The sequence below is a fragment of the Lissotriton vulgaris genome, chromosome 5 (genome assembly GCF_964263255.1).
Source record: "Lissotriton vulgaris chromosome 5, aLisVul1.2, whole genome shotgun sequence".
In the NCBI taxonomy this organism is placed as follows: Eukaryota; Metazoa; Chordata; class Amphibia; order Caudata; family Salamandridae; genus Lissotriton; species Lissotriton vulgaris.
This window is the reverse complement of record NC_141693.1, coordinates 1,779,234,455-1,779,253,227: the sequence shown is the minus strand read 5'-3', so window position 1 is coordinate 1,779,253,227 and position 18,773 is coordinate 1,779,234,455. Positions and strand designations below refer to the sequence as shown.

At 43.5% G+C, this 18,773-nt stretch overlaps 1 protein-coding gene across 1 annotated transcript in view; it reads right to left on the bottom strand.

Moving 5' to 3' along the window:
- Nucleotides 1-13,918: 13,918 nt before the first annotated feature.
- The window catches only part of CCR10 (C-C motif chemokine receptor 10), a 127,166-nt gene continuing 122,311 nt past the window's right edge, over nt 13,919-18,773 (bottom strand). Inside the window, exon 2 of the mRNA XM_086920484.1 lies at nt 13,919-15,424. Coding sequence (XP_086776610.1) covers nt 14,336-15,424 — 1,089 coding nt within the window. The 3' untranslated portion in view covers nt 13,919-14,335. The remainder of the gene's footprint in view (nt 15,425-18,773) is intronic.

The window sequence follows — 18,773 nt, the reverse complement described above, 5'->3', positions numbered from 1 at the left end:
GCCCCGAGTGCTTCCAGTAAACACAGACACATCTCCCCAGACTGGCGCCAGCACACATTACACACCGCCCAAACCCCCTGGCTTCTCCATTGTGCAATCTAATTTCGCCAATCGTAACAGTGGATACACAACAATACTGAACATGCACGAGAGGGTATATTTTTCTATAGCCATGCAACATTTCACAGGACTTTGAAATACAAATAGGTTCGCGAAGTAACAAAGCTGAGCAACAAAACACATCCAGCATACCAAACCGAAAATATCCCAGTAAAATATTGGCAGCTGAGGTGGCCGCTGTAGCCAATGATCTCGCTGTGACATAAGACAAACAAGAAAGGGTGGAGGGGGCAGGGGAGGAGGGGTCCGGGGAGGAGGGAAGGGCCAGAGGGACTTGATGGGAGTGGTGGGGAGGAGGGGGAGGGTATAGAGAGAGAGAGGAGGAGAGACAGGACAGGGGGAAGCAGCAGAGACACGGCGGGTAAAGCTTAATGAAAGATTTCAGTAAAGAAAAGCACAACATGGCGCCTCCGTAGTTAGCCTGAAACAGGAAGCCGGGAGACCAGCGCTGCACAGAATGACGAGGGGTTCTCGAACAAACGACGAGAGGTCCGGGGCTGCAGCCCTGGTCTGGGCTTGAGGCCACCATCCCTGCGCCCACACGGAACACGCATGGGAGACTGCAAGCTGGAGTAGCCCCGAGTGCTTCCAGTAAACACAGTCAGACACATCTCCCCAGACTGGCGCCAGCACACATTACACACCGCCCAAACTCCCTGGCTTCTCCATTGTGCAATCTAATTTCGCCAATCGTAACAGTGGATACACAACAATACTGAACATGCACGAGAGGGTATATTTTTCTATAGCCATGCAACATTTCACAGGACTTTGAAATACAAATAGGTTCGCGAAGTAACAAAGCTGAGCAACAAAACACATCCAGCATACCAAACCGAAAATATCCCAGTAAAATATTGGCAGCTGAGGTGGCCGCTGTAGCCAATGATCTCGCTGTGACATAAGACAAACAAGAAAGGGTGGAGGGGGCAGGGGAGGAGGGGTCCGGGGAGGAGGGAAGGGCCAGAGGGACTTGATGGGAGTGGTGGGGAGGAGGGGGAGGGTATAGAGAGAGAGAGGAGGAGAGACAGGACAGGGGGAAGCAGCAGAGACACGGCGGGTAAGATAAACAAACAAGCCTTAGGGAAGAGAGGGGAGGGGGGAGGAGAAATGCGACACGGCGGGAAGGGGAGGGGGCGGAACGGGGGCGGGGAGGGGAGAGAGAGAGTAGGCAAGGGTAAACAAACACGGACGTGCACGCGCCCGTGACTTTTAAGGTCAATGCGCATGCGCATAAGCTTAATGCGCATGCGCATTGACCTTAAAAGTCACGGGCACTGCAAGGAATCGCCACGATTCCTTGCAGTTAGATAAAGAGTCGATGAGCCCCTATAGTCTCGCTTGCTCGATGCGCATGCGCATCGACAGGCGAGACCTAAAAAGGAGGTTATATCAAGAGCACTAACAACATTTTAAACAATCAACTGTCAAGAGAAGGAAGAGAAGATAAGTTTATATATATATATTATGTGAGAAGTGGTCAGATAATGAGAATAGAACTTTCAAATGAAAGAAAATGTATACAAAATAATGTTTGGGGCATCATAATGAATTTCACAGATATATATATATATAGCAGCGGCCGGTGCAGGTAAGCGCGGTGGGGCAGCGTGGGGGGAGGGAGGGGGAGGGGTTGACAGAGGACGGAATAGGATTTATTTTTTTATTTAGTTATAACTATTACGTCATTTGTCGTCTTCCCCCCATCCCCCACGCTTACCTGTACCGTGCACCGGCCGCTGCTAATATATATATATATATATATATATATATATATATATATATATATATATATATATATATATATATATATATATATATATATATATATATATATATATATATATATATATATATTTTTATATATATATATATATATATATATATATATATATATATATATATATATATATATATATCAGTTTTACATATATTGTAATGTGCAATGAAGTCAAACGGCACCAGCAAAGTTCAGCAGAGTTACTGAACTGTAAATTAAGACAAAGGGGCTATTGTAATGCATCTACTCGGAGTATGAAATCAGACTTTTGTAAAGCACAGGGTAGGGTTTTAAATTAAAATATAGCATAGCTAAAACCTTTGCGATTTTTTAAACGGAGAACTGGGTAGATGCAGAGAAATGCATAAAGCTATCAAATCTTGCTAGCCAGGCACATGCAGGAAATATAAAAAATATGATGTCTGTCCTCGATTGGGAAGTGCCAAGTTGTCTAGGGTTAGCTGTAGAGGGAGAGATACCTTTGAAATATTGAAGAGTCGTGGGGAACCTGTCATCTATTCTGGCACATCCTCTTTTTTTCAATTGCACCTACTTGGGTTACAGTTAAAATGTTAGGTACCACCTTTTACATAGACAAACTCACCTGTGAGCAAATGAAAGAATTTTGGAAAAGGGGAGCCTCTAAAACTCTAAGGAAAATGGGAACAGGCGGGTCTCAAGATGGCTGTGGTCTTTGGGAACTCTCCTTGCGAGCAGCCCACTGCAGCCCCTGTGGTACATAGGACCCCCAACACTTCAGGTGGACCCTGTCCAGTCTAAGGCCAATTAATATTTGTGAGATATGGGAGACTCAGGGGCCCACATCACATTCTGGAGGGGGGTTCCAACTTGTGTTGCATAACTGGCCATATGGCATTTTCAGAAGGGTTATATCTGCGGTGCACCCACCCCTCTCTCTCTCCACCCCCCCTCTCTCTCTTTCGCTTTCTCTTTTTTCTCTCTCTCTCTGATCTTAAGCAGTGCTGTAGTGTGTGCAGCAGAAGGAGAAGCCACAGTGGGGGCAGTCCTGTGTTTACCTCGCCTTTCAGAGTGCGATACCAGGGGATATCACCCCAGATCGAAGATAGCAGCAGAGCCATGTCTGCCCAGCAGGCTTGTGGACGCGTAAGGGTTGTCTGATTATCATAGACCACAAAGACGATTCCACGGTACACAGACAAAATATCGAATTTTAAATTTCGATATACAATTATATCGAAGTTTAAATATAGATGGGACAAAATATCGAAGGTAAGTAATATCGACAGTCTTAATATCGATATTAGTATGATATCAGTAATATCGAAGTTTTAAATATCGATGTCAATAATATCGATATAAATAACTTCGATGTTACTAATATCAATTTTTAAATAAATTTTGTGTATATTATATTGTATTTATTATGTTTTATTATTTATTTTTAATGTAATTTAATTAAATATTGTCTTTTACTACTGTAGCGGGTTGTGGGTTTATAGGGGAATAGGGTGGGAAGTAATTTAATTATGTTAAATTAATTATTAATTAGTAGGAATTATTAATTAATTAATTGAGAATTAATTTTTTATTAATTTTAATTAATTGATTAATTGATAAATATGTTCTGTAGCGGGTTATGGGTTTATAGGGGAATAGGGTGGGAAGTAATTTAATATTAATTAATTAATTAATATATGTTTGTACATATTTTAATTAATAATTAATTGGTAATTAATTTATATTAATTAGTTAATTAATGAATATAATTTTGTACATATTTAGTTAATTACATTAATTAGAGTAATTTTTCACTGTTCAAGAAGTCTTTATTCGATTAATTCATCATAAAAGACATAAATACAAATACACAATGACATATAAAACCAGTATTAAATATCAACATCGAATTGACTACATACAGAACTATCCAAAATTTTTTTTTTTTAAAAAGAGGTATCATGCATGACCATTTAATCACAGTATGTACAAAAGGGTTAGACAATCTCCACTGTTAAATGTTTGATGAACCTACATCTAATCACCCAAGCCCACCCAAGAAACTTAGCAACCCCCACAACAATGAGTGGATCCAGATTAGTTTTTAGCAGTCTCAAGGCTTCAGCAGCCGATCTGGTACCTAGTTGACGACATATTGGTTTGAGCCACTTGGTTCTGGGGGCAGAATATAGTGGGCACACGTACAAAAAATGAGAAAGACTTTCCCCAGTGCCCTGACATTTAGCACAAGACCCCAAACTGTCCTTTCCCCACTTTTTGGTGAAGTCCCCCAGGGGAAGAGAACCACATCTAAATTGAAAAAAGAGTTTGCGGTCCAAGGGTTTGGTAACGATTTCCCAGTACCTTTCTAACCTGGGTGAGTCTTTGTGTACCATAAATAGACCAGAGAGACTGCTCGAGCTCATTTTTGAGAAGATGTTGTGCGTCCCACATTCCCAGTAACATTTTTTAAGCTCTTTTTTTAGATGGGAATTTGGCTATCTCAGGCGAGGACCACAACTCAGTGAGGCCCAAAGATAATAAAGTTGCCCTGAGGTCTTTTAGCCATCCGATTTTAGAGGCTCCAGGGCTGTTTTTTACCTCCAGACAAGCTTCTGCATAGTAGTGTAGTTCTGGAGTTGTCCACAGGCGTCGCCAAAATGATAAAGGTCGAAACTTAGCATAGTCGACCACTGAGTGGCAGCCCAAATCAAATAATAGAGGGATTAGGGGAGTTGACTGGGGCAAGCCTGTTGCCATCCTTAGAAACTTGTTTTGGGCATGTTTAAGGGGATCCAGATTACTTCCACCCCACAGCTCTGCACCATATAACACCGCTGACAAAACCTTCCCTCCATAGATCTTCATCAACGGCAACATAGGCTTCGTGAATGACCCTTTATGTTCCTTGATCAAGGCTCCGCCCAACTGTTGGTGTTTCAGGGTCATGAGCTCAATCTGGTGGGTCCAGCTAAGGGTGTCACTGAAGGTAACGCCCAAATAGGTAAAGTGCTTGGTCTGCTCCAGGGGGACATCCCCCATAGTGACCCTAGCCCTGACCTGTTTGTGCCCCCTCATCACCATAAATTTGGTTTTGGCTACGTTCACCTCCAGCTCATGCTCGCTGCAGAAACTCTCAAACCTCGACAGTGCAAACTGGAGGCCCTGTCTGGTTCGTGAAATCAGGAGAGTGTCGTCAGCGAACATGAGCAGGGGGATTTTCATGCCAGCCAAACTTGGTGCATCAGTGGGAAATCCATCAAAGTACCTGGTAACTCTATTAATATAGAGAGAAAACAAGGTTGGTGCCAGAACACATCCCTGTCTGACACCTTTCGACACAGGGAAGTTCTTAGTCACCTCACCAGGTTTGCCCCATCTTACAAAGGCATAGGTCTCTGCATGAAGGTTAACAATAATGCGTACCAGGTTGGGCGGCATACCCATATCAAGAAGGCTATTCCAGAGCCCAGCTCTCGGGACAAGGTCAAACGCAGACCGAAGGTCTACGAAAGCCGCAAATAGGTTCCCTTTACCTAGGGTGACCGTCTTCCAATGGAGAAGCATAAAGCGAAAAGCCTGGTCCAGGGTGCTTACGTGGGGTCTAAACCCTGCTTGGAGAGGAGTGAGTATATTAAATTCCTCAATCCATGCCTGAACCCTGGATAGGACAAGACGAGATACTATCTTAATAATAGTAATTTTTATATATAATTTTTTGTTATTCTTAATTAATTAATTGGGAAAAATAATATTAATTATTAAATTAAATTAATTACAGCTAATGTGCTAATATATTTTCTTTATTGTTATTGTTAATTAATAATTATTGGTAATTAAATAATATGAATTAATTTTGGGTAAAGGAGTATTTTTAGGGTTCAGGGTCAGTTTTCAGTTTTTGGGTAAAGGGGTATTTTTAGGGTTCAGGGTCAGTTTTCAGTTTTTGGGTAAAGGGGTATTTTTAGGGTTCAAGGTCAGTTTTCAGTTTTTGGGTAAAGGGGTATTTTTAGGGTTCAGGGTCATTTTTCAGTTCTTGGGTAAAGGGGTATTTTTAGGGTTCAGGGTCAGTTTTCAGTTTTTGGGTAAAGGGGTATTTTTAGGGTTCAGGGTCAGTTTTCAGTTTTTGGGTAAAGGGGTATTTTTAGGGTTCAGGGTCAGTTTTCAGTTCTTGGGTAAAGGGGCATTTTTAGGGTTCAGGGTCAGTTTTCAGTTTTTGGGTAAAGGGGTATTTTTAGGGTTCAGGGTCAGTTTTCAGTTTTTGAGTAAAAGGGTATTTTTAGGGTTCAGGGTCAGTTTTGGGATTTTGGGGTACAGGGATATTTTTAGGGTTCAGGGTCAGTTTTGGGTTTTTGGGGTACAGGGATATTTTTAGGGTTCAGGGTCAGTTTTGGGTTTTTGGGGTACAGGCGTACAGGGTAAAAATAATTTTTTTTTTACATTAAATCAATTAAATGAAATTAAAAAAAAGAAAAATACATTAAATTATTAAGTGTTTTATTTATTTTAAATGTATATGTATTAGTTTTAATTTTGTTTTAATATTTTTATTTAATATTTGTAAAATTATATGTATTTTAAAATTATTTTTACATTATTATTAATACATTTAAAAAAACGATATTTTTAACTTCGATATTTTTGTACTACGATATTATTTTTTCGATATTTTTGTACTTACCTTTATGAAGATATGACTCCGATATTTTTGATGTCGATATTTTTGTGCCGATATTTTTGTATTTCGATATTCTGTCTGTCGATATTATGTCAGACATTCGATTCCACACTTGTAGGGGAACACGTGTAGTGAGACATACCAGGGAGTCAAGTGCATCCCCAGGTAGATGTTTGGGGATCCAATGACGTCAGCGCTGTGCTGGCGATATTGTGAGGGCACCCTGGGCCTTACTTTACTGGTAGATCCTGGAGCACATACTGACAAGGAGACACCGCAGACCATGGCATGGAGACCCTGGAAGACTACACTTGCCAGTGCATGAACGTTGGTGCTTCCCAAGTGTGGATATGTGGCAGTAAAACAGAAGATGCAGAGTGAATTCTTTTCACCCCGAAGACTGGGGCCTTGAGGAAGGTTCTGGGAGAACCTGAAAACCCTGCTCTAGAGAGCTTTTCATAGAGACAGTGATTGCTCCTAGGCTAACTTGCTTGGTAGAAGGCTGAACATGTGGAAAGGAGAGGCACAGTGGAAGCAACTGTTCAAAAGGTAGAGAATTTGCTGACATAAGTGGTGGAGCTAATGGAGAGAAGAGAGCCATGGTCCCCCTGGCTTGCTATTTTATTCCTGAGGCGCCATTTGCCTGGTGCCCGATATGATTAGGATATTTGCTTGTATTTTTCAGTTGAAATGCAAGCATTATATTTGCCTAAGCAACATACCAAGTGGCTCTAGCTCATATGTACAAAGCGTTTTAGTTTTTCCTAATGAACCGAATCACTATTTCGGGCTATTAAGAAATGCTAAATAGCCTTTGGCATGTACAAAGGCCTAAAGGTGGTCTCAAAATGCAATTTCTACCCAGTAGAATTTGCATTTTGTGACTCCCTAAAACGGAAAAAGAAAATAGGAATCACCTAGTTGCGATTTCCCAAGTACATGTACTAAGCATTTCCTAAATGCAAATTTGGCATTTAGGAAATGCTATTACCATCGTCTCTAGGTAGATGGTAACCGTATGTAGTAATGAAAATACATCTGAAATGAATTTTTTCCTTTGCCATAGATCACCCACTTGCCCCGAGGGCAATTGAGCGCTGTACACAAGCACCATTTTTGTTCCTCCTTGATTTAGGGGGGCCTTAGGCTCATCGGGATGAATGCTTTTGCACTTCCAAAATTGTGATTTCCTATTAGGCCCATAGGAATTAATGGGTTTTTGCACTCCCAAAATTGCGATTTCCTATTAGGACCATAGATACGAATGGGTTTGCATTCCCTAAATAGCAATTTCCTAATAGCAATTCCCACTTTGTAGGAATTGCTATTTTTGTACATTCCATTTTTCAGTTCCTAAATAGCGATTTCTTAGGATTCATTATTTAGGAAATGCAAAATTGGAATTTCGTACATATAGCCCTACATGTCTAAAGATTTGTTTGCATACCAGAAATAAAATGCATTTCAATTCCTGTTGTCTGACTTGATTTGACTAAAGGGTACAGATTCTTCATGATTTTGTGCTTCTACTATGTCATGCAAACTGACATGCAATGGTGCAAAGTCTTGATGGAGGATTTAGGCCTACATGCATCAAGCACTTTTTCATTCGCAAACGGTGCGATTCCTTAAAATCGGCCGTTTGCGAATGCAAAAGTGCTTTTTGGGATGCATGAAGCAATTTTAGAATTCGTAACATGTTTGCGAATTCTAAAATTTCGGGTGCTTTTAAGAAGTCGCAGATGTGCGATTTCTTAAAAGCAATGCATCATTATTTTAAAAAGTGAAAATTCGCAAATAGGGTGCCAAAATTACCGAGTGATTGAACCACTCGGTAAATTTGGAAAAAGTGTTTAAAATGTTGAAAATGCTTTTTTTTCAACATTCATGTTACGGACACACATGTCCTTAGGACATGTGTGTGTGCAACATGATGCGAAAAATACATTTCAGGGGTGCATGGGGGGGTCCAAAGGACCCATGAAATTTTCTAAGTGCCACTCGCAATTTGCATTGACTCCTATGGGCCTTTTGGCCCATAGGAATCAATGGGAATTGCGAAAATTAACTTAAGAATTCGGTATTTCTTTGGGATTCGGTAAAAATTGCGATTTTTACCGAATCACAAAGAAATACCGAAAAAAATGATGCATAGCATTTTGCACTTCTTAATTTGCGATTCCTTATTTTTCGCAAATTAAGAAATGCAAAATGACACAATGATGCATGTGGGCCTTAGTTTCTATTTAGCTATATCCTCTGACTCTCTCTGTACACCCATTGCTCTTCTCTAAATATGTGGGCCTTCTTTGCTATTACATGCATATTTATGTACATTGCAATTTTTTATTGTAAAGCTATTTATAGAAGTACATCCATAGCGTTGTTAGAAAATGTATTTATGGCATTGTGGTACATTTCTGCATGTATAATTAAAAATGTGGGATCACAAATTTATTGACTTAAATGAAGAGTCACTTGTTCAGGAAAACAACTAAGTAGTCTTACCCAAGGACTCCATTATACCTTAATACATCCTTCTTTTCTGATTCTGCTGAGTGGCATCAACATTTTAATAGCTTGTTTTCAAGAGTTCTCTTTTGCTGGCGGCAGAGGGATCTACTCCGACGGCTCTGCTGTAGACATATAACTTTGATGAGCAGACACTATGTCTTAATGCATCAACTTAGCAAAGCTACCAAAGCGGGAGTTTGTTATTGAAAAACAAAAAACAAATGTCCATGATCCTCTCGGGGTCTTCTCATGGTGCATTGGAGAAAATTCTTTGGTTTCCACTTTGGTATTACCAGACTTTCCCTGCTGTCCCGAATTGGAAACAATAAGTCAGAACTTCTGCAACAAGACAGTGGACGATTTGTAGTATTTTTGACCAACATCCCAATGCCTGGCGAGCCATCGGTCTAAGGTTTCTAAGCCAGCATAGGATCTTTCATTGGAGCCATGGTGATTCACCCAACTCTAAAAAGAGCAGGGGAACCACACGTATAGCAAACAGGACAGCCACCGTGTTTTTGATGGAGTATTCTGTCCGTCACACTCAAAATGAGACCCTCTGTTTTGATTGACATGAGCAGGATAGAAGTAGAAATGATAGAGAAGGGGACCTTATTTAGGCCTCGCCGGGTGGTACGCCATCCCACAAGGAGGGTGGAGGACATAACACCGTGAATTGGTGATGAATGACAGATGGAGAATGGAGGATAGATTGAATGGGTGCGTGGATGGATGGAGTTTGTGGGTGGATGAGTAGACCGTATAGACAGAGAGGAGTAGAGACTGTGTGGATAGACCAACAGATGGGTGAAGGGTGTGTGAATGTTAATGTGGGTGGATGAATTATATATGCTCACATTGTGCATACTGGTGGACAATGGAATTGAGCTTACACCCTTCGAAATAGAATGTTTCCTGGAACATCACAAGTCTGTGGCATATCATACATAAGCCAATAGGCTTTAGGGGAAGAGCAAACCAGGTGTTAGAACAGCCTGTGCTTGGTGTTTTGGATGCTTTTGGAACAAATTATTAATATATTGCACCACACCTTTGGTGGCCGTAGAGAAAAGGTCTTTGCACTGCAGAGGCAGAGTGCTATGTTCTGAATTGTGTCTAATGGGAAGTACAGTCGACAGGGAAAGCTTATATCTGTTGGTAATGCCTACAGAGGAGGAAAGCTGATTGCGTTCTGTGTGGGCCAATGGGTGCTTATTAAGGATCTAGACTTTGTGGGGGAGGGGCATCCACAGTCTAAGGAGGTGAAAGCTATTGCTCTCAGGGCTCTGGGGGTCAGTGTGTGGACATTGAATGGCTAGCTAGTGAGGGTGGTTTAGAATTTGGTGGACAGAGGATTCAGTCGCAAAAACACGACAAACTGATGGTCCACCCACACTGTTTAGAATCAGGAGGACCGCCAGCTTTCTGTCGCCAGAGCCCCTGTTGGCTCCGTTGAGTGAAAGCTACTTCCGACAGCTCAGAGGAGTAGCAGGTGTCGCAGTAAAGATGTCATAATACCCACTCTATATGGAGTGGGCAGTCTGATTGTTTTTTCGCTGAAAGGAAAAACCTGTCCTGAGCTCGCCCCCGTGCCTCTCTAGTTACAGGGAAGAAAAATCCAGACGGTGGTCTTGCATTGTCACGCTCCAACAGTTCACTTTTTCTACACCTATTCATTGACATAATTGTATAACTTTTGGGAAATATGAAAATAAAAATAACCACTTTACTTCTCTATTCTGGACATGAAGTCACTGGCGGCCATGTTTACCCCAACGTTACCACCTCAATTCGGGCCACTGATGGTGGTCTCAATGTTCAAAGGCCTCTCAAAATTGGCATGGTGGCCTGCATAGAAGCATACCACCTTGACCGCCCACTCCCAGCTTAGGAGGTAAGCCTAATACCTCCCCAATACACCAGGTATCACCGGGCACATTGAGCGCCGATGAAGTTAGGTGCTGGTACCAGCAAGCAGAAGTGTCAAACTTGCATGTCCTTGTGGTGGTGGTCCTTCCTCGGCGTTGGGCATTGAAAGCCCTTCCCCAAATAGGCAATGGTCTTTAGACACCCTCCATTGCCCTCCCCAGTCTTGTCCAGAGTTGACTGTAGTCAGGGGTCAGGTGTTGGTTGCAAGCAAGAAGTTCTCTGAAGTGCAGCCTGAGGCACAGTTGGCCTTCCCTGGTGAGACTTCTCTTCATGCATGCCTCCGTCTCCTTCGCAATCTCCCATCGGAGCAAGCGGCAATCGGGTGGCGGGGGCTGGCGGTGGGAAGTTCCAACTGACTTCAGTCTGTAGAGGTTACAAGGAGGCGCCTCTGACTCCGCCTCCTTGTATGGTGGATGGTGGGGAAACAGGAAACAGGAAAAGGGGCCAAAGGAGTGAATACTCATGGATTGTTTTATTGAAACAGTTTACTTCCAAGGCGCATCTCAGCTCGACAGGAGAACAAATGAAGCAAAACGCTTTAAAGTGAATCAAACACAAAAAAAACAAATATACATTTAAAAAAGCCAACAAGTCTTTTGACACAAAAGTGCTCTCACTACACAGCGTTCGCTCTATAAAGGATATTCAGGTGTCAGAAAACTGGCATATAATGACATTTTTTTTCAGATTCACCTAAACCCTTCACATAAAAACATCTTCATGCAGCAAAAGCAACTTGATAATTATCTTACAGATCATCCTTCCCAATTAACACTAGTATTTTGGACCTGGCATAGCCATCCTGTGGGCCTCAAAGGGTAATGTCAAGACCAGATGCCATCTTCTGGCACTGGGTGTGGAGTTACCACACTGCAACTACTATGGAACTTGAAATAGGGTCTACAGTGGATTGTATGATGTTACAAAGCATGCTTTTACCCCACTTGCTGTTGCGGGGCATTTTTTTTACCCTGACTTGCTGTCGGGGATGCGCTGGATGTTGGAATAGTATAATTTACTATTCCAACTCCAGTCTGTTTTACCGCCTACAGCAAGCCATTTCTGTTGCAGTGGCATACGGTGTAAAAGCAAGTAATGAATGCGGTGCAATGGTTGTTTCCCCAACAGTGTGCACGTACCCAAATCACTTGATAAGCCACCTCTTGTTATCTATTGGATTTGTGGTTTCAGCTTTTTTGTCTTGAAGAAGCTCTTGCTAGTGTTTGAATGATGCTATAGTACTGGACATGCCATCCAAGCTGATTGGGTATCAAGTTTTCATGCGCACTAATCTGTTCCTTCTTATATTTCTGACATATTTATATTCGCAGTTAGTATGATGAGCCTTTTAACTGGTTTATGATGCTACATAATAGAACTTTAGTCTGAAAACAATAATAATGGGAGGCATCTTGAGGACAAGTGGTTGGCCCTGAGAATATCTTCCTGGACTCCTGAGGCGCTGAGATTGGAAGGATGCACCCCTGAGACTTGGTCAACACTCTGAAAGTTCCAAGGCAGGCTAGTCAACTTGAGTATTGATAGACTATTTTTCATTATTGTGAAATGTAATTAAACTTGAAAACAACAGGCATGAACCTTGTAGTCTTCACCTAGCCGCCTTATCAATAAGCCTCCACCCAGGAGGGCCTTCTACAGCTGTCCGCCGGTGGCCACTTGGGTGGATTCTTTTCTACGAAGATGCCACGGGTCACTGAATTCTGTGTAATAATATTGGTTATAAGAGCTGTCAGTTTACTATACGTTGGAAACCTCGAAGCACCTTACTGGTAAATTTAAAAAGAATGAAGATCATAGGTGGGTCAATTCCAAAAGTAAAAATTTCGTAGCAAACACATTTAGACTAATGTTTTCAGACTTTTGAATTTGCATGTGCTTCCGATTTCAAAATGTCCTCTAATTTTCACTGCAAATGCCCGAAGCACTATACACCCAACGCACTGAAGTGCTAGGATAGGCTGTTGCTTCTACTCCTAAAAGCAAAAGACACACAATTGAGGGACGGTATGCAGAATAATTCAAAACATTTACCCCCAGTCAAGAGATCTGGGTTAAATCCATCATTCTTTTGCTCACCATGCCACCCCAGTTTAGACCTGGCCATATTCAAATCAGTCTTGACCCTGTGCCTCATGGGTCTCGACTCCTAATAGGCCATCATTGAGAGCTGTTGTGTGGCCTCTACACTGTGGCAGGGCAAGAAGGTGAAAGTGCCACAGTAGAAGATGTCAGGTCCTTTAATAAGCAGCTGTGTCCCATCCTTAAGGGCGAAGAGGCCTGCCCCCACATCTTACTCCCGGCATAAAGAATGTCTGTCAGGCTATAGAAAGGTCAACTTGACAGACACTCATTATATTCTGGTCAGGCAGTCAGGTGCTAACGCTCAGGTTCTGGGCTGCCGGTCGGAAGATGTCACACTTCCTGGGGCCACTGGTGTAACAAAACTTGAGGGGGCCTCCCTGCAAGGCACGTGGGGGGACCCCCTCCGGCTCAATCAGGAGCTCTGCATCCAGAGTGCTGTGCTGAGGGGGCCCCCTGGAGCTTGGGGCCCCCCACACCACAGGTGCTGCGGGGGTCTGTGTTACGCCCCTGCCTGAGACGTGACCTCTGCAGCACAGCAAAGCACCTCGACTCTCTCCCCCACACGAAGAGGGGGAGCATCATTGGGTGCTTCAGTTTTGTTCCCAGAAGAGCCCAGGGCAGGGTTTTTATCACTGACACCTCGTCACAGATTGAGGTGGGGTTAGCAACTCCCACTGAGCCCATACCACTCTGTGATGAGGTCAAAACTGACGCCTCCTTCAATTGGCTAACAGCCGCTAACCTAACGTCGCAGCCCTCCTGAAACCTCAGAGGCTTCCCTTCAGACATGCTGCAGGAGGTAAGTGTTAGGTTTTTATATGATGTTTGGTGCCTGCATATATGTCTGAATGTTTGTGTATTTTTGAGTGTGTGATGTGAATGGGTGTGTGTTTGTGCATGGGAATGCATGGGTGAGAATGCACGTACGGCCCCCCCAGGACCCCATTATACTCTAATTGCCAGCCACCACTGTTCATATTTAAACTAGGGTGACTGTCGATAACACTACTTCCTCCTATGCCTTACTCCTCCTTCAAGGAGACGTAGAGATTAAATGGGGCAAGTGTGAAACCACCCAACAATGGGTGCCCAAATGTACACATCTGAGTCGCCTTCACAATTGTTGCTTTGGAATGTTGTAGTCTGCAGCTATCCCTGGAAAATCTTTATCCGGAAAAAATGTAATCCTAAAAAGATATGTAATGTGTCTTTTTTAAGAAAAGACTGCCAACCTAAATGGTAAAACTGATGGAGTCCATGTTAGTAGAGGAAGAGTATCGTTTACTGCTGCGCTGGCTATCTGGTTGCTTGAAGCTTCCAAAGCGACCTCCGCAGCCTACATTCTTCAACATTTGCAGAACTTCCTTACGGAACTTGACACCGACAAAAGCGTAGAGCACAGGGTTGAGGCAGCAGCGCGTGAAGGCCAGGCTGCTGGTGACAATGATGGCGATGTCCCTCTGTTTGCTCTCCTTGCAACTCATTTGCCGACTCCACAGGAAGTCAGTGGTTTCCAGGAATGTGACTAGGTTGTAGGGCAATTGGAAGATGAAGAAGACGACCACTAAGGAAATGATCACCTTCAAGGCTTTGTGCTTCTCAAAGTTCCTAGCCGCCAGAAGGGTCTTGATGATCACTGAATAGCAGAAGACCATCAGGAAGAATGGGATCAGGAAGCCAAGAGTCACCTGTGTGACATTGGTGAGCCCTTTCACCACCTTAGTGACGTCTTCGGTAAATATCATTCTACACAGGTGAACGCTGTCCCGGAGTTCTGACCGGCTGTACACAAACTGGGGGAGAGTCAGGATGACCGAGAAGAGCCACACAGTGACCGAGATGACCTTGCTGTAGTAGGCGGTCTTCAGGCGCAGTTTCCGCGCTGACGTTGCTCGGACAATCATGATGTATCGATCAACGCTGACACAGGTCAGGAAGAGGAAGCCGCTGTAGAAATTGATGGTGTACATGCCCTGAAGAACCTTGCACATCCCGGTGCCGAAAACCCAACCATGAATGGAGTTGATGGTGATGAAGGGGAAGGTCATTAGCAGGAGAAGGTCAGACAGGGCCAGGTTGAGCAGAAAGACATCGGTCATTGATTGTATCTTGCGGTAGTAGAGGTACGTGGCCAGAACCAGGCTGTTGCCCACAATTCCCAGCACAAAGACCACAGAGTAGATGCAGGGCTGGTAGACTCTGCTGAATTCTTGGACGTCATTCTTCTCGCATCTTTCTGGCAGTGAACTGTAGTCTATCGAATAATAATCTTCACCATAAATGGTCGAGGAGGGGCCTTCTTCCCAGATAGTGCTGAAGCTCTGTAGAGAAAGGAGACATGGTAGAGTTGCTGTTACTCAAATAGTGTATTTTACAATGTCAAATTTGGCTGATAACCCAGTAACACTTAACAGACTGCTAGATGCTTGAGATCATTGCATAATCAGGTTTCTCTTTTTTATTCAAAACAGAGCAGCCCATGCAAGCTGAGATATGTCTCTTTTCCGCCATTCATGAAGGTGTTTCCCACGCTAAAACATCCCCCGTGCACCACAGAAGCCTCTAATACACATGAGCTTTTTACGACTTCACCGTAGGAAACTAACTATATAGATTATTTCTGTATCTCTTTCTCTCTCTCTTTCTTAAGCACACATACATGAGCCACCCTCTCTTTAACTTTCTCTTCCCAAGAACCAACTGCTTTAAAAATGCTGGGCAACATAACAGAGCCAAACACTCACAGAGTCTGTAGAAAGTGACAACAAAACTGGATCTGGCAACAAAAAAACCAAACAAGCTTGCCAAGGCCAAAAGGTCCCTTCGGAGGTCAGCTTTCTAGTCTTCCTGCTCTCGGGAAACTTTCACACTCTTATGCACTTCAATGCACAGGGACAGCCAATCAGGCGTTAGCAGGTCCCTGTCATTCATCCAGCAATCTGTTACCGCACCAACCATTCAATCACCCTTCCTTCCGCTAAGCGATACCTTCTCTAATGCCTGCAAAATTGATGATTGGGCGTGAATGCCAATGCAGCCACATTGCTCCAGTGTGCATTCTTGCATACTTATAGACCTACACACAAATTCCCTTCCTCTCCTTTTACTAGGCCTTGAAATAGCCATTTTTCATTTATATGTCAGAATATCATAGATGAAAATATTACCTAACATAAATATCCAGTCCTAAACATTGTTTGCTAGAGTATTGTCCCATTTGGTGTAGATTGTCAATCAATATTACCAATCGGTGATATTCCAGTAGATGTTATTTAGGACACAATATTTATGTCAGATGATATTATGATGACAACCGTATTCTAGTTCTACACCCGTTTTTCACACGTACAAAAAATGTCACAGGCTTGGGTGGATGGATGCCTGTATCTTACATATATATTTATTTAATTTAATATATTTGTGAAGCGCCGCTTTCTTGTTGATGGTTGATACATGGCACTCATATGACAGTCTTTAGGAGCTCTCCGTTATTGCCTGGGAGTTGTGCTGTGAATAATGGGGTGAGGAAGTGCTGTAGTTGGTTACGGCTAACATGATGGCCAATCAGGGCCATCGCCATCGCCATCGCCATCTATTTACCAAACAAAAAAAACGAATAAAATGAATTTTCCTGCTAAATCATACTATGGGAAAATTAGCCAGCTAAAAGTAATTGTTTGTTTTCACCCGCATATACTTTTTTTTAAGCCTTCACCATACCGCTGCTGTCGGTGAAGTTGGACAATTTCACCCACCCTCTAGCTATGTCCGCCTTGGGGATATTTCTCTGTTTCTTTCTTTTTTATCCCTTTGAGCAATCATAAAGGTTTGGAAGGAACCAAGATTCAGAACAAGATTCAGAACAGTGTTGTTACGATGATCCAGTTTTTGCAGATATTTTGGGACAGTCCCAGAAAATCCCTTAAACACAGTGCAAAGGCTACTGCATGTTCTAGTTATTTCATGGTATTCCTCATCATGTTCTTTGTCGCATTCATTAGGATTGTGATGTTTCTGTGCCTGCAGATATCCACTGCCCCACCCCCAAACTTTGCTGCCTCAAAGACAGATATGTCTAACTTCTACCGTCCTGCTATCCCTTCTCTCCCCTAATTCTGTCCTGACCTACGGGAATTAGCAGAATCTGGGAAAGTGTGTAAAGGAGCCTCTTACCATGGACATCATGCAGGTTTTAGTAGCCCACCTTAAAATCTTTCGGGAGTGACATATTCCTGTCTGCTAAGTAGGGGCCAGATGTACGTAGGTAATCATTTGTGATTACTAAATAGCACATTTTTGTGATTCACTATTTAGACATCGCCAACACTTATGTACAAATATGTGCTTTACACATTTTGCGATTCCCAGTGGGTCGCAATTAGACCTACCTCATTAATAATCCTTGAGGAAGGTCTCGGTTTGCCACTCATTGGGAATTGCAAAAATAAAAGGGATGGTGGCCTGCTGGGATCAGAAGACCACTGTGTCTTTGATTGCTTTTAAATAAAGCAATCTTTTATTTTTAAATGTAACCCGATTTTCTTAAATGAAAACGGGATGCGTTTCCAAAAGAAAAACAAGCATTGGAAATGCAATAGGTCTCGCACCATTAGAGTTAGTGCTTTTAGAATTGTTTATGGGATTTTTTTGTAAATGTTTACCATTTTTGTTTCCTGTAGCCAATGCTAAAGAATTACAAATAAAAAAAGCCATAAACATTTCTTAAAGCTCTAACTGAAATGGTCTGAGACCTATTGCACTGTGTGAGGGTGAGGGGTTGAGGGTGAGTGAGGGTGAGGGTGGGTGAGGGTGAGTGAGGGTGAGGGGTTGAGGGTGAGTGAGGGTGAGGAGTTGAGGCTGAGTGAGGGTGAGTGAGAGTGAGGGTGAGTGAGGGGTTGAGGGTGAAGGTTTGAGGGTGAGGGTGAGGGGTTGAGGGTGAGTGAGGGTGAGGGGTTGAGGGAGGGTGAGTGTGGGTGAGGGTGAGTGAGGGTGAGGGTGAGTGAGGGTGAGGAGTTGAGGGTGAGTGAGGGTGAGGGTGAGTGAGTGTGAGGGGTTGAGGGTGAGTGAGGGTGAGGGTGAGTGAGGGTGAGGCTGAGGTGTTGAGGGTGAGTGAGGGTGAGTGAGAGGTTGAGGGTGAAGGGTTGAGGGCGTGAGGGTGAGGGGTTGAGGGTGAGTGAGGGTGGAGGGTGAGGGTGGGGGGGTGAGGGTGAGGGGGTGAGGGTGTGGGGTGAGAGTGAGGGGGTGAGGGTTAGGGGGTGATTGTTAGGGGGTGTGAGCGTTAGGGGGTGTGAGCATTAGGGGGTGTGCGGGTTAGGGGGTGTGAGGGTGAGTGTGAGTGAGGGGGTGTGAGGCTTCGGGTGTGTGACGTTGCGTGAGTGTGTGTGAGGGTGAGTGAGGGTGTGAGAGGTGTAACTGGCGTGCTGTTCACTCTACACGGTGGGGTAAGCTTTGGTGGCCACACGAATGAAAAACAACGGAGCGAAAAGTGTCCCGCTGGGCGAGATCCGGAGGAAGGTGGGACCCGATTGGGAGACACTGAACCAGCCGCAGCTGAGCACCATTATCTCGCTGCTAAAATCGAGCCCGAGGCGGAAAGCGAGACTGAAGGCCGCAGCTGTGGGAAACTGCAGAGAACGAAGCAAAGCACGCAAAGGTGCCTGGGGCTGGCGG